The 15,604-nt window shown below is 49.8% G+C and overlaps 1 protein-coding gene and 1 long non-coding RNA gene across 2 annotated transcripts; both read left to right on the top strand.

The window, feature by feature from the left end:
* The first annotated feature begins 105 nt into the window (after nt 1-105).
* LOC107509849 lies at nt 106-10,083 on the top strand. The gene is made up of 3 exons (XR_001596667.2): nt 106-203; nt 7,702-7,767; nt 9,191-10,083. It is a non-coding gene; the product is annotated as an uncharacterized LOC107509849 (long non-coding RNA).
* Nucleotides 10,084-12,475: 2,392 nt separating this feature from the next.
* Nucleotides 12,476-14,840, top strand: MFSD5 (major facilitator superfamily domain containing 5). Its single transcript, XM_016142718.2, has 2 exons — nt 12,476-12,654; nt 13,232-14,840. Exon 2 carries the CDS (start codon nt 13,250-13,252, stop codon nt 14,600-14,602), a length of 1,353 nt encoding a protein of 450 aa, XP_015998204.2. The 5' UTR covers nt 12,476-12,654; nt 13,232-13,249; the 3' UTR covers nt 14,603-14,840.
* The last annotated feature ends 764 nt before the right edge of the window (nt 14,841-15,604 follow it).

Here is a 15,604-nt window from a genome sequence, read left to right as displayed (position 1 = left end):
CTCCCCCTCCCGCCCTCGCTCCTCCCTCCCCTGCCTCCTGCCCCTGCCCGGCTCCCTCCTCGGTGCCCTGGGGCTGGGGGGCGGGGGGTGGTGGGAGGGGGGCTGGGCGGGGCGGCTCAGGACGCCTGGGTCTCTCTGCCCCTCCCATTTGCTGGGCTTCCGTGGCTCCATCCCGGGGAGGCCGGGCAAGGCTGGCAGAAGAGGTCAGTGTCCTGGGCCCATGATGCCACCCTTTCTCTCTGGCGCTTTCCCCCTTCCTGCCATCTGAGGGTACTGGTTGAGTTCTCTGGTCAGGCTGTGGTTGAATGAGGCCAGTCTCTGGTACCTCCCCAGAGTAGGCAATGGGAGCCTACTCCAAGGGGTGGAGTGATAGGGCAGGGGTATGCCAGAGCAGATGCCACAGTCTTTGCCCTTTGCTTAGCCTTCGTCTGCAGAGCAAAGTAAACTCTGCTTCCCCTTGCCTACCCTAGATGGTCCTTTGGTTCCAGGAGCAAACTGGTTTAACTAGTGGAGATTGTGGGGAGTGCTGAGGCCTGGGCTCAAACACCTCCTCCCTTTCACCCTGCCTTGAATAAGCTCCAGGAGTTAGGGCAGCTGGCTCCCTGGCTGCCAAAGTTATCCCCATCTTTAGGCTTGGATCTGGAGGGGGAGAGGTTGGGGAGGAGGGCAAGAGGAACTGTGCTGGGAGTGGGAGGAGCCTTGGGCTGGGTGTGAGGGAGAAAGCCCTAGCCCAGGGTGTGTGTCTGCCTTAACCAGCGCTTGCCTGCCTGGTAGATGCGCCACGAATGTGGTTGACTCTGGGTGTGTGTGCGCGCATGCGCGCGTGCGCATGCTCACCCAGAATCAGTGTTAGTAGTGTCTGAGAGAGACATTCTCTGACATCATCGTGACCACCACAGACTGTCAGCCCTAGAATGGGAACCCAGGGTATCGGTCTCTATTCTACTGAAGACAGAGCGAGAGAAAAGAAGTGGTCTGAAGTTTAAGTTCCGTGCATGAACCTTAAGCAGTCCCACAGGGATTAGGAGTGGGAGTGAGAAAGTGGAGAAGGGCAGCAGTAGCAGTGGCTGGGCTAGGCTGGAAAGAGGCACCCAAAGGACCTTCCCAGCAAAAATCCTCGGGGGGTGGCCAGCAATGGAGACATGGACTTCTGATCACATCACATTTTCCATACTGGAATTACTCTGCTCTGTCCTCTCTGCCACGCTGAGGGCCAAGTGTCCTCCCTTCTGAAAAAGGCCACTTTTGGTAGCCAGAGTCAGATGAAGGAGAGGAGGAAAGAAGGGGCATACTGTGGCTATCTCTGGAGAACAGGAGACGTCAATGGGGGGCAGACAAGGCCCTCCCTTTCACTCCAGGGGTGGGAAGAGCTGGGAATAGGTACTCCAGGGTCCCGTCCCCAGGTGGCCTGGCTGCTGTTGACTTTGCTTGGTTACCCTGGGAGCAGCTCTCAGCAGTGTGGGAGGGGCAGGTGTCAGGGAGTTGGACCCAGGCTTCCAGGCTGGGATGGGATGGCACCCTGCCTGTGTGGCAGGGATTTTGCCAAGAGGCTGCAAAGTTAACCCCTCCTGCCCTGGGGTGGCAGCTGGAGGGCGGGCTCAGCTGTGGTTTGTGAATGTGGCCCTGATTCCCCCCTCCCCCACGCCCCTCCCTGCACATCTGTACTTGGTTTACAGTGAATGAGTCTCCTGTCCTCATAAACCAGGCGAGGACACCACTCCCTCCCAGGCCCCTAGCTGCTGGGCATCTTAACACAAAACCAGGAACCACGACCTCCCAAGCCCCGTGACACCCTCTGTGCTGGGTCTCTCCCTGCTAGGTTTCTCCTCTTTCAATTCTTCCCTTTCTCCTTCTTAGAGGGGTTCAGGGGCTGGTCCCCAGGCCAAGAGCTCAGAGACTATGCAATTAGGGTAGCAAATGGGGACAGGGAAACTAAAATGGGGAACAAAACACTTAGAATAGCCTAGAAAGAGAGAGGAGGTCTGGAATCCCATTTCTTTGCCCTCCTCTTTGTCCTGGTTAGTCTGTCTGCCCCTGTCCTTGTTGCTAGTGGGTGTTCGTCTATCCATCCATCTTGGTAACTGTGGCTCTGCCCTTTTGGAAGCCTCCTTGTTTCCCAGCCAGGGACAGCAGCCAGGAGGCGATGCCCAGGAAGACCCACCCTTCAGGATTGCCAGGCCTCCTCAGGCCCCGGTGACTGGGGTCTGTCTAGTGGCTATAGCAGTTTGGACGTCAAAACAAAGTGCTGAGACAGGACTAAGAAACAAGGAAGAGAGGCATTTGGAAGGTTTCAGATTCTTCTCTCCATTTTGCAATGGAGCCAGTCTTCTATCCAGGGATTTCAGGAGGAGGCTTCTGAAGAGGGCCTCCCACTCTGGAAACTGGTGAAGAGAGTTCCCTTCATTTCTCTTTCTCTTGGGTCATCTTTATTTCTAGGCTTTGCTCTGTTTGTGGTGGCTCTACTTGGTCACTCTGGCAACTTAGAGAAATAGTATCTTGGGGGCTCTAGGAATAGGCTTCTTTGCTCCCTTCATCACGCAGACTAGAATGAGAGATCGTGAGAGGAAAAGAATACATACATCTGTCCCACCTGCCCTGACTTTGCTTCATTGTCCCACCCCAAATTTTCACTCTTGCCCTCTCCCCATCAGCACCAGGAAACTGAATAGGTAGTTTTCCCCTGCCCAGTCTGGTACTAGGGAGGATGTCTTACGCCATACTCAGAGGTGGCTGGCAGATGTCTGCGGGAGGTTGGGGGAGCTCTGTTACAACCCCCAAGGACATCATTAAGGCATAGAAGTGCCATCGGGGTTTGGAGACCAGGGCGCCCGGGAGGGTGTGATGAAAACATGTTTTGCACAACACGTGTCTTCTCCTTTCCCTTCCTCCCCTCCTTTCTCATCTCCTCCCCTAGGCCTGTTCTGTGCCAAGGCTGGTGCCTGCCCTGCCCTGGGTACTTGCTCAATTCCACCCTTTGTACCAGGCCTATTCTGTGCTTGCCAGTTTTTTGGCCCTTCTGGTGAATAAGTTTGTGTGTGGAAGGCCCTTACCAGTCTCAGTGCTGCCCAGATCCCCACATAGAATAAGGCCCTGGTTTTGAAACACAGGATTTTAGAACTAACCTAAACAACTCTAGGAATTTCTTCTCTAAACATGTACTTTTCATGAATTCAACAAATCTTTATTAAGCATTCATTGTATGCCAAGCACTATGCTAGGCCCAGGAAATACCCAGGTGTGGTTCCTGCCCTTGCAGGCCTGTAGTCTGTAGTCAGATGTTAACCAAATAATTTACAAAATTGCAAGTGGTAACCAGTGTGGAGAGGCATAAGGTACTATGAGAATGGATAGTAGCTGATTTTCCACCAGCCAAGATCAAGAAAGGCTTCTGGGAAAGAGTGAGTGGAAGAGTGGAGAGAAGGGAGGGCCACAGAAGAGTATGTGCAAAGGCCCTGGAATTGGGGTCCTGGCTCCCAGCCACCCTGCTCCCCTAGAAAGAAAAGGGACCTTCCATTCTGCTCCTAACTAGCTTTGGATATGCTGCAAAGAAGGCATGGTAAGTACCTCCTAATGGCCAAAGCGGGACCCTGGGACACCTGGTGATCCCATCCATTTCTTTATCTCCTCCAGAAAGGGAAACAGAGGTACAAATAGAGAAGATAAATCTATAGGTTTAGGCCTGAGATTATACATGGAAAGCAAGGCCCCATGTTTTTGGCAAAGCCCTCTGAGTGAGGGATGTTTGCATTTACCCAGCTGGAGTCTCACCAGAGGCTCCTCTGAGCTGTTCTACCAGACACCCCACCCCCTCTAAGATCCAGCCCTGACCTGTCCTGCTCCTGGAATGAGGAGCAAGGAACATGCCTGCCTCCACAGTTGCCTAGAGTGTGTGTAAGGTGAGTGCTCCAGGTGTCTGCCAGCCACCGCGTGGGTGGGTGTAGCAGTCTGTTTTGTACAGAACCTCCATTCAAGAGTTAGGACGTTATCTCTCCTCTGTACACTGGGGGGCTTCCAGTTCCTCCTGTCTAGACCCAAACGTTCTAAGGTTCTTCCTTTCCGAAGAAAAGGAACTGAGGGCCCTTTGGAGAAAGCAGCAGGCTTTTTTTGTGGCTGTGTCTCCTCCAGAGCTGGCAAAAAGTTCATGGGACCAATAGGGTTAAGTTCTAGCCCTGCTCTGACCCACTTTCCTCCCTGTGCCCACATCCCCTAGGGCCAGGGCATTGGGTGGGGCCACCCTGGCACCCCAGCACCCACACCTGGGACTTCCCCTGGATGGAAACTCCCAGACCCTGGTGTCTTACCTCCCTTGCCAGCTCCCACCAACTGCCTGGGATCTGTTCAGCTTCAATCAGATCTCACTGTTTGCCAGCTCTTGACCAGACTACATCTCAGCCTTAGCCCCAAGGAGCCCTGAGGATCTGGGCCCATATTTGATGTCTGGTCGCCCCTTCTAGCAGACTCCTTTGAAGAAAAGGTGTGGGACTGGGAGAGAGGGTTGGTAAGCTATTCTTTGTTGAGTACCTAAATGTTCCAGGCATTTGCTAGGCACATACATTTGTATATAACTCATTTATCTAATCCACACAGCAGTACAGAGAGGTAGCAGTTATAATCCCCATTTCATAGAAGAGGGAGCTGAGGACCAGAGAGATTAAGTGACTTGACCAATATCACACAGCTAGGAAATGGGAACCCAGGTCTTGGTGATCCTGAGCTCTCTTCACCACTGCAGGCTTCCTCCTCTTCTGCAGCTATCTGCCTCTCTACGGGATGAGAGAGTTGGGGGAATTCAATTCAAGCTAACTCAGCAAACAGTTTTTGGGGATCTGCTATATGTCACACAATGATAGGTGTCAGAAATACAAGGAAGGTTGCTGTCCTTGAGGTCTGATGTAAGATGTATGAATTAGGAGCATTTAACTTCAACATCATGATTTGGATGAGGCAGCATGGAGCAGTAAAAGAAATGATACTTTTATTTTCTTTTCCTGAAAGAGCATATAAATATATTATGAACAGTGTACAGAATAAACTGGAATCAAATAAATACCTATTCAACTGCTACTCAGGTCAAGAATGAGAGTATTGCCTACACCTCAGAAACTTCCATGTGTTTCTTCCATAATTCCTTCCCTCCCCTAAGAAGTAACCACCATCCTGACTTTCGTGACCATTATTTCTTTGTTTTTCTTTATAGTTTTAACACCTATGTATGTATTAAACAATTGCTTAACTTTGCTCGTTTTGAAGCTTATATAAATGGAATGATACTGTATTATTCTTTTGTGTCTTACTTTGTTTGCGAGATATATCCAAGTTGTTGCATATAATTGTCTTTTTCATTGTTGCATAATATTCAGTTACATGAATATACCACAGTTTTGTTTTTTTTTTTTTTTTACTCTACTGTTAGTGGATGTTTGAGTTGTTTTTAGTTCGGGCTATATAATCCCGTTAAGAACATTCTTGTACATGTTTCCAAGTACACACATGCAAGAAATTTTCGAGGCTACCAAACTAAGAATCGGTGTATGTATAGGCAATCGCAATTTTATCAGATAGTGCCAAACCGTTTTCCAAAATTGTTTTACCAGTTACACAAGAAACAGAACATTCTAACCAGGGGCAGGAGTAGGACAAAGAAGACCCTACACTTTCTGGCCTAAAACCCTCAGTGGTTTTCCCTTTTTCTTGGAATAAGATTCAAGTCCCTGTCGTGCCTCCCAAGGCCTCTGCCTTGCTCTCCACCTCTATCATTATGACTCCACTTTACTCTTCGCCCTTGCTGTCCCTCTTCTGGAATGTTCTTTCAGTAGATAACTCTATGACTCCTCCCTCACTTTCTTCAGGTCTTTGCCGAAATGTCACTTCTCAGTGGCACTTTCCCTGATAACCCAATTTTAGATTACAACTTCCAGCTCTCATTATCCCCTTCTCAGCTTTATTTTTCTCCATAACCCAGCTTCCTGGATTCCATTCAGCCTCAGGCAGCTCTCCCCTGGTCTGTCAGGGCTTGACAGATTGTGTCTCTCTCAAAATCCTTAAGGGCTGTCATATCTGACTGTTAGGGGGCTGTCTAGCTGCCCCTCTGATGGATCCACCTCTCTGAGTCACTTTTTTATCACATCACCATTTTTTTTTTTCATTGCCATTTGCATGCTCTGAAATAAACTAATATATTTGTTTGTTTACCCTCTTTGGCTTTGGTCCCCACTCCTCACTCACTACCCCTCACTTTTCATCAGAGCTCCATAAGAGAGGAAACCTAGCTGTCTCGTCCAAGCTGGTAGTCAGTCTCCCAGAGACAGCTGGGCATCCCCACACCCACGCCTGGGACTTGCCCTGTCTGAAAACACCCAGGCGTCCTCCTTCAGCTGCCAGCTCCCACTCATATCCCTTGCTCAGTCTCTGAGCACTTCTATTGCTGCTGCTCATCCTCATCCTCCTCATCGTCATCCTCCTACTCCTCCTCCTCCTATTCTTCCCTAAGTCCCCTACAGAGACTGTTTGGGAGCCTGAAGTAGCCATTCTGGCCATCAAGGCTGGAGAGTGATGGGCGGGGGTCCTTACTTAGGCAGTTATCAGGTTCCTGGAGCTCAAGAAATATTTTTGGATTGAATAAAGGGGGAAACTTCAGAGACTATAGGACCTCCCAGGTGGAAAAAAAGAGGAAAGGCACTCCAAGCAGAAGGAACAGTGTGAACAAAGGACTGAAGGCATGAAAGTGCACATCTTATTTGAAGTACATGTCCTAGTCTGGTGCAGTTGGAGGATTTTCAGTGGAGAAGGGAGGGTGGTTGAAGAGCATTGCCGGGCAGGCCTGAAATCGGAACACTGGATGGGAAGGTCTGAGCTCCCTGAAGGATCAGCAAGGCTCAGCAGTGTCTTAGGTTTAATCCTGCCTCCACCCCTGCCCCCACAGCCCGCCCCTCCTACTGCATCCCTGCCCTCCCCTTCACCCAACCCCCAGCCTGCCTGTTCCTGCAGCCTAATGGACTTCTCTCTAGGCTTACATCTGGGGCCTCGGAACAAGAAGGCAACCCACCAACAGCCTCCTGCACCCTCCGGGCACGGCCCACCAGCTGCCTCTCCTTGTCTGTCCTGTCCTCTTTCTGCCTGTGCCTGCACCTGCCCTGGCTGTCTCCCTCCCACCTGCTCCTGTACTGCTTATCCCTATTACGCAGCTACCTGCCCCTCCTGTCCCAACCTTGGACCACCCTGCTCCTGCTCCTGCTCCTGCTCACCCTGCCCTGCCTGTCCTCCCTCGACTTGTCCGCACAGCTCCTGTGTCCCATGCTCTGGTCCACACTCGACCTGCTGCCACCCCTCACCTTGCCCCATTTACCCTCGCTCTAAGGGCCAAGCTGCCTGTCCAAGCTCCTGCTTAGGCTACAGTGACGGCTGTGGCCAAGGGCTTGCCTGGGGAACTCCAGGCTCCATTGGCCACTGCAGCTGCTGCTTCAGAGGACAACGCACCTCCCAGAGGCACTGTCTGATAGTCTAAATGGGCTATTGCCCACCCCTAACCCCCAGGCAGGAGGCAGAAGCTCTGGGTGGAGTGAAAGGGGTCACCTGGACCCCTCATCCAGGCAGGTAAAGGCAACTGGTTGCTCAGAGCCCCTGGCCTCCCCCTCAATCCTGGGGGTGAGAGCAGGTGTCTGCTTTGAAGTTAGTTTCTGTGTATATTCTTGCTGGTTCCAGAACCTCCTCTTCTGCAACTTCTGGAATGGAAACTTCTTCTCAGAGCCTCCTCCATGGCCCCTGAAGGTGAGCAAGTTGACCATTTTCCCCCTCTAGTGAGCCTCCCTTGGAGATCCTTCTTGGCTCAACTCCTCTGCAATTCACAAGGATAAGGTAGATTCTTCCTCTAGAGGTGGTAGGAGAATCCTTTTGAAAGGAGCCATTTCTTACCCCTTGGACCTCTGCCCATATCCCCAACTGACCCAAGAGTCTCTTGACCTCTTACCTCTCATCTTAAGTAAAGTGAAGATGGTCAGTGGTTCTTGGACCAGAAGAGGAGGCTGAACAGAGGGTTTCTGGCTCCTCCCTCCCCTTGGATATCATGGCATCTTACATAGTCCTTTGCTTCTAAAAACCTGGCGTTCTCTGTCTGGCTGTTTTGTCTTTCAAATCTCTGAGTGCTTACCCAGCCTCATGACCTCAATCTTCCAGGATTAATTCCATCTGCGATATCTCTGCTTATCTGGCATGGGGGTGAAGGAAACTGGGAACCCTTGACTCAGGTTCCCAATGATTCCATTCACACAGGGCTACCCAGCACTAGATCCTAAGCTGAGAGCCTCTGAGCCCCCCTCCACATTTCTCAAGTTCTCTGACACTAGTTTTTTTCAATCTTCTCTTTCTCACCCTCCTTCTCTAGGACCCTGTTCTTTCCTTTTTTATCTCTATCCTTCAATTTATCTTTCCTTCTATTCTTTCTATGTCACTTTCCTTTATTTCTGTTTCCTTCTTACTCTCTATCACTGGGGCATTCTGGTTTCACCTGTGTCTTGACATCTGGTTTTTTTCACTTTCTATCCTTCTAATTTTCTCTATTTCCCTTTATAATTTAAAATCTACTTAACATATATGTCTTTTTCTTTCCCCCTTCCCCGTCTCAATTTGTGTCTTTATGTCTATTTTCTTTCTTTGTCTTTCAGTTCTCATATTTCTATCCTTTTCTGTCCTATTCTGCTCCTGGGTGCATTTCATTCATGATCTCTCATTTAGTTTCCCTTTCTGTGTTTATCTCTCTTCCTGTCTCTGCGTCTAGCTGTTTGTTCACTTCCTACTTCTCTTTCTGCCTACCCATATCTGGCGCTCGCTCTCTCTCTCTCTCTCTCTCTCTCTCTCTCTCTCTCTCTCTCTCTCTCTCCCCCCTGCAGCTACCTGCACACCAGGCCTGTCACATACCCATCTCATTGCTGTCCAAGCACCAGGACAACAAGCCTTCTAGTATCGGTCTGTCCCCCACACACCCCATGCCCTGGAGTGAGTGAGGGCTAGACACAGCTTCAGAATAATCCCTCCTTTCCCCACCCACTATTCAGGCCATCCATCCCTACTCAGCTCTAAGCCCAAAACTCTTGAAAAATGATGCTTCTCCCAGCTTCTTATTCTGAAAATTGACAATTAAAAAGAAAAAGAATTAAGCATTTATGCTGCCTATCCTATGTAAACTATATTTCAGGGTAGCCAAATAGCTGTAAGTGGTGGAGAAACTTGTTATTTACAGAAGAATTCCAGCTAAGGTGGAAAGAATATGGAATCTGAAAAATCACAATTTTGCAACCCTTAATGACATAATTGATCAAAGCAAATATCTACAATGGAGGAAACCAAGGATGATGGTTGATGGAGAACTTTACAACGGAGGAATCAAACTGTCATCACCTGATACCCTGATGAATCTTAGCATCACTAAAAGGGGCACAGCCACACACCATGTACCTCCTGTTGCGACGCAGTCTGAAGGACTCAGCTCCACCTATGAAGGACTCTTGCCAAACAAAAACATTGAGCACGATTCTAATCAAAAGTCTAGAGCTAACCTCCATTTAATAGGAAATACTTGTGATGGAAGAACAGATTAAATGACATAACAAGGAAGTAAGAAGACACATCCAGAATGTGGGACATTTTAAAGGAAATCTGACCCAATTTCTTCAACTAGTCCATGGCAGGGGGGAAAAGATGAGTAGGCACATGAAAAGACCACTACCACATGGAATATAAGGATCTTGTTTGGTTCCTGATTTGGACAACTCAATTGTAAAAAGACATTTTCAAACAGTTGGGGACAGTTAATTATGGACTGAGTATTTATGATGCCAAGGAATCAGTGTTGATTTTGTTAGATGTAAAAATAACTGTGAGGTTAAGTAAGAAAAGGTCCTTATTTTCTAAAAATGCATGCTAAAGTGAAGAGACATATTTAATTTTAAATATTTTGGCAAATAAAAAAAGACAGGAGTAGAAAGAACAAAGTGATAAAATCGATATTGTTGAATTAAGTATATAGAGGTCCATAGAACTATGCTCTCTATCTTTGTGTATGTGTAAACATTTTCATAATAAAAGTTTTAAATGTTGCTCCTTTGCATGGTTCCTAGTAACTCTCAGAGCATCTTCCCCACCTGCCCTGAAAGCCAAGACTCCCCTGTGTGACTCCCACATACACACCCCAGACCTTCCTGCCCTCTACTAGAAGTGTGTCTTAGAGATGAATTGCACTCATAGCCTGCCCTTTGTCCTTTACAGTCATCTGCTGGCACATTCCCCATATCTAGGATCTTTCCCAGCTGTGCCTCACAGCTCTGAGGGGCCAGGGGAACTTTAAAGAGTAAATGTGTTATGAATAAGTCCTAAAATGAACAAAAATAATCCAAAACAATGTAATCTTGCTTCAAGTCTCTCTCTGTCAGGTGTTTTTGAACAGAATGCGACTCAATAATAGGAGAAAACTGGTCTCAGTCCTGGAAAACAGAAGGCAAGGAATGTAAGGTCATCCTGTCCCACTCCCTGCCTTCATTCAGGTTAACCTCCACTCCCCAAAAAAAGACCACCAAGAATTGAGAGACTGGGTGTCATGAGTTCAGTGGGCTTCAGTCCAGGGCTGGGATAGAGGACATTTGGGTCACTCATGCCCTCACTCCCTGAATGACCTTGGAGAAATCATGAGTTCTGAGTCTTAGTGTTTCTAGATGAGTGCATGGGAACCACTACCCCTCCCTACTCTTTAGAAGTTTGCCATTTAGGGATGAAGGCACTCTGGAGTTTGGATATGAATCTCAGCTGTTTTCTTTATCATAAGAAAGTACTTCTTGAGATGTAATCCCAGACCTTCCTACCCTCCAAGCCTTTGTGTAAAGAAAACCTACATTTACTAGTTACCCGTGCAGCAAGGTGAACTCATTTAATCTCAGAAACCATATGAGCATGAAATTGGAAAGATCTGAGTCCTAATTTTGACTCGACCTCTTACCATGTGACTCTGGACATGTTACCTAACCTTCCCCACTCTGGGGGAAAATAATAGTACTTACCTTAAGGGTTGTTGTGACAGTTAAAGGAGATAATTCATCTATAGCTGTTGGCCCGGGACTTCTTAAAATAGAGCTTAGGTACATAATAACCATTTGATAAATGTTAACAGCTAACATAGGCCAGCGCTTTTTAGAGTAATTTACATGGATTAATTTATTCATTCATTCATCAAATATTTATTGGATTTTTTTACGTACCAGTAACTGTTTTAAGTGCTAGAAATATAAGTGAACAAAACAGATCAAAATCTGTTGGGAGACGAGATAGTAAATAAGTAAATTATATAGTATGCCAGATGGTATTGTGTTATGAAGAAAATGCAGCAAAGGAGAATAGGGAGTTGGAAGGAAATCAGGTAGATTACTGTAGATTGCTATGTTAAACAAGATAGCCAAAAAAATAAGAGATCATAAAATGACAAGGTCCTTGCAATCAGTGAGGTCAACCAAGAGTTGCCTCGCCTAAAAATATAAAATTAAATTAAATTAAATTAAATTAAAATAAAATAAAATAAAAAATGAACAAGATGGCCAAGGATGGTCTCTCTGATAAGGTGATATTTGAACGGAGAACTGGTGGCTCTGAGGAAGGGAATTATGTGGATACCTGGGAGAACCAGGGCACAGTGTGCAAAGGCTCTGGTAGTAGCCAGTACAGGAGCTGGAGGGAGAATAGTAGGAGATGAAGTCAGAGAAATAGAGAACAAACAGAGGCGTTGGTAAGCCATTATAAAGATTTTGGCTTTTATGGTTAGTGAGATGAAAGGCCATTGTAGGATCTTGAAGAGGTCATACCAAGGATGGAGAGAGGTTAAATAACTTTTCCAAGGTAACACAGCTGGTAAGTGGCAAGAGGTGGGCGGTCTTAACCCTGTGCTGCCGCTGAACTTTAGCCTTTATATTTAGGCAATGCTTTCCTATGACTTCAGACGAAAAAACTGGGACACTGAGAAGTTAGATGGCTTGCCCGAGGCCAGACAGCTGGTAACTGACAAGGTTGGGATTTGAATCTTTGTCTGCAGACAGAGTCCAAGTCCTTTACACCATACTGCCTCCCTCAGGTGTCTGGGCCTTACTGACTTCTGGCCTGGAAGTCACTCTAATGGAGAGGGAAAACAGAGGAACCCGTGGATTCCTTTGGGAAGCTCCAGCCCCTGGGGCTCTGCGTAACTGTGGGCATTTTCCCGAGTACAGTCGCGTTCTCTAACCCACGGCACAGAGGAAGAGATAGAAAATAGGCCTTTATTTAGGAGTGGGCCCGCAGGTATCGAAAGCCGCAGGAGCCGGTGTCACAGGAGGGTAACGGACGACGATTGACAGGGAACAGCAACGCCCCAACCTCTAGCAGTCGCCCACCCAGCGTCGGGCGCTCGGAGGTGCGCGGGTAGGGGCAGGAAGGCGGAATAAGGCGGGGTTTAAGTGCCGCACCCCTGTCACGTGACAGGACTATCATGGCGGCAGCTGGAGGCCTACCCGGCTCCCGGAAGCACGCTGTGAGGGGCGGGTGCGCTGCTGGAACCCGAACCGGAGCTAGAGGTACAGCGGCCAGGGTGGCCGGGCGGCCTGGAGCCGGACGTGTCCGGAGCGTCCCCGCAGACCGGGGCAGCAGGTGAGACAGGGTCTGGGCGAGGGGCAAGCGGGTGTGGCGGCACTGGGGGCGGGGGGGTTAGGGAGCGCAGGGGGCTGCCCGTGACCTGGAGGATGGGGAATCTGAGATACGCGCGCGTGACCCTGAAGGAATTTGAGAGCCCCGCGCCGGCAGGAGGAATGCCTGGGACAGATGACAAGACATTGAGGGCAAAACGGGCTCCTCAGAGAGGGTGGAAGGAAATAGAAGGAAGTTTGCAGAAGCTGTTGGGGAAGAGGGCAGCAGCCCCTTAATTTGCGGGGCTAGGCTTAATGAAGGGACTCCCTCTTTCATATGCCAGGCAAGGGTGGGGTGAATGCTCATCTTCCCTTCGCCTTACCCCTCCCTGCCCCACAGTGTCCTAGGAGACCGCTCTGGCCGGCCACTCCTCCCACCTAACTGGTCCTTCCGGTCTGAGCTCTGGGGGAGTGGAGTTGAGGGGTGGGGGAGTGCAGTTGGCAGCGGGGTAGGGTGGAGCTTCCTTCTGCTTAGACACCCAGCCCCTTGACAGTGCTGACTAGGCGATGGATGTGACTTTGAAACCCCCGTCTTTCCCCAGGTCGTCCGGGGGCCCGCCATGCTGGTGACTGCCTACCTTGTCTTTGTGGTTCTCCTGGCCTCCTGCCTGGGATTGGAGCTGTCAAGATGCCGGGCCAAGCCCCCTGGAAGGGCCTGTAGCAATCCCTCCTTCCTTCGATTTCAGCTGGACTTCTATCAGGTCTACTTCCTGGCCTTGGCAGCTGACTGGCTTCAGGCCCCCTATCTCTATAAACTCTATCAGCATTACCACTTCCTGGAGGGTCAAATTGCCATTCTCTACGTCTGTGGGCTTGCCTCCACAGTACTCTTTGGACTGGTGGCCTCCTCCCTTGTGGATTGGCTGGGTCGAAAGAAGTCTTGTGTCCTCTTCTCCCTCACTTACTCTCTATGCTGCTTAACCAAACTCTCTCAGGACTACTTTGTGTTGCTGGTGGGCCGAGCACTTGGTGGGCTGTCCACTGCCCTGCTCTTCTCTGCCTTCGAGGCATGGTACATCCATGAGCACGTGGATCGGCATGACTTCCCTGCTGAGTGGATCCCAGCTACCTTTGCCCGAGCTGCCTTCTGGAACCATGTGCTGGCTGTAGTGGCAGGTGTGGCAGCTGAGGCTGTGGCCTGCTGGATGGGGCTAGGGCCTGTAGCGCCCTTTGTGGTTGCCATCCCTCTCTTGGCTCTGGCTGGGGCCTTTGCCCTTCACAACTGGGGAGAGAACTATGATCGGCAGCGTGCCTTCTCAAGGACCTGTGCTGGGGGCCTGCGCTGCCTCCTGTCGGACCGCCGCGTGCTGCTGCTAGGTACCATACAGGCCCTGTTTGAGAGTGTCATTTTCATCTTTGTTTTCCTCTGGACACCTGTACTGGACCCACATGGGGCCCCACTGGGCATTATCTTCTCCAGCTTCATGGCAGCCAGCCTGCTTGGCTCTTCCTTGTATCGCATCGCTACCTCCAAGAGGTACCACCTTCAACCTATGCACCTACTCTCCCTTGCTGTTCTCATCGTGGTCTTCTCCCTCTTCATGTTGACTTTCTCCACCAACCCAGGCCAGGAGAGTCCAGTGGAGTCCTTCATCGCCTTCCTACTTATCGAATTGGCCTGTGGGCTCTACTTTCCAAGCATGAGCTTCCTGCGGAGAAAAGTGATCCCTGAGACAGAGCAAGCTGGTGTACTCAACTGGTTCCGGGTGCCCCTGCACTTACTGGCCTGCCTGGGACTCCTAGTCCTCCATGACAGTGATCGCAAAACAGGCACTCGGAACATGTTTAGCATCTGCTCCGCTGTCATGGTGATGGCTTTGCTGGCAGTGGTGGGGCTCTTCACCGTGGTAAGGCATGATGCTGAACTGCGGGTGCCTTCACCCACTGGGGAGCCCTATGCCCCTGAGCTCTAACCCTGTTCCGGGACAAGGAGCCTGGGACAGACTCTTGAATCCCACCTCTCCAGGATTGTGCAGATTTCTCTGACTGACTGTGACTGTCTGGCCCTTCAGCCTGTCCTTGGGCCCCCTCCTGCCAGTGCTTTGGGTTGAGAAGCACATGGAGGTGAAGGCCTGGAAAGAAGATGCCAAAAGTTGCCTCTGTGTTGCTCCCTTTCCCCTTTCCCCTAAAAATAAACACTTTTAACCGACATTGATTTGATTTACTCATCCTCACCTGAACCTACCTTAATAGTTTTTGGTGGGTGGGCAGCTGGAGGTTTTGAGGGTAGAGGTGGGGTTACCAATGGAAAGTTTGTATTTCTAGCCTCTTCAAGACTCCAGCTTAGACTGCAGAAGTGGATGGGAAATGCCTGAGGCTCCTAAGTCCTTCATATCTTGTTACCCTGGGAACAAGCACCCTCCCCAGTTGCCAAGCAAAACCCTTGCTCTACATCCAAGGTGAGACAATCTCTGGAGCATGTGGAACAAAGATTCCAGGGATTTGAGCTGCTTCTGTGACCACCCTTTGGGGCACATCAAGGGCCTTCCTACAGGAAGAAGATTGCAGCTCAGCACATGCATGCTACCTGCCTTCTACCTCTGTGGCTATGAATGCACCAGTTGTCCAGTATCACCTGGGCCCATCAGGTTCTGTATCCTTGCATGAAATCTAAGTGAAGGACTTCCAAGGGGAAAGAGTAGTGACTGGCCTAGGGACTGGGACATCTTGTCTGTACCTGACTGTTCCCCACCCAGACTGAGGGTGAATGAGCCATCAGGGCAGGAAACAGTAACAGTGGGAACACCAGTTCTGTGGGCCCCTCCCTGACTCACCTCTGATGGTATCTGCCTTTCCTCCCACCAATACCTGGGCTTCGCAGGGGAAGCAGAGCCAGCTTTAAGAAGGGTGGGGATGGAGGGAGTGTAGGCTCAAAGGTGTGTCCTGGAATGTACTTGAGATGGGTATGGGGGACC

Source organism: Rousettus aegyptiacus, unplaced genomic scaffold (genome assembly GCF_014176215.1).
Source record: "Rousettus aegyptiacus isolate mRouAeg1 unplaced genomic scaffold, mRouAeg1.p scaffold_m13_p_2, whole genome shotgun sequence".
NCBI classification, from domain to species: Eukaryota; Metazoa; Chordata; class Mammalia; order Chiroptera; family Pteropodidae; genus Rousettus; species Rousettus aegyptiacus.
The sequence above is the reverse complement of the archived record's forward strand: the minus strand, read 5'-3'. Positions and strand labels throughout refer to the sequence as shown.

Coding starts and splice junctions, on each gene's coding strand:
- MFSD5 (XM_016142718.2), top strand. CDS start 13,250: ATGCTGGTGACTGCCTACCTTGTCTTTGTGGTTCTCCTGGCCTCCTGC.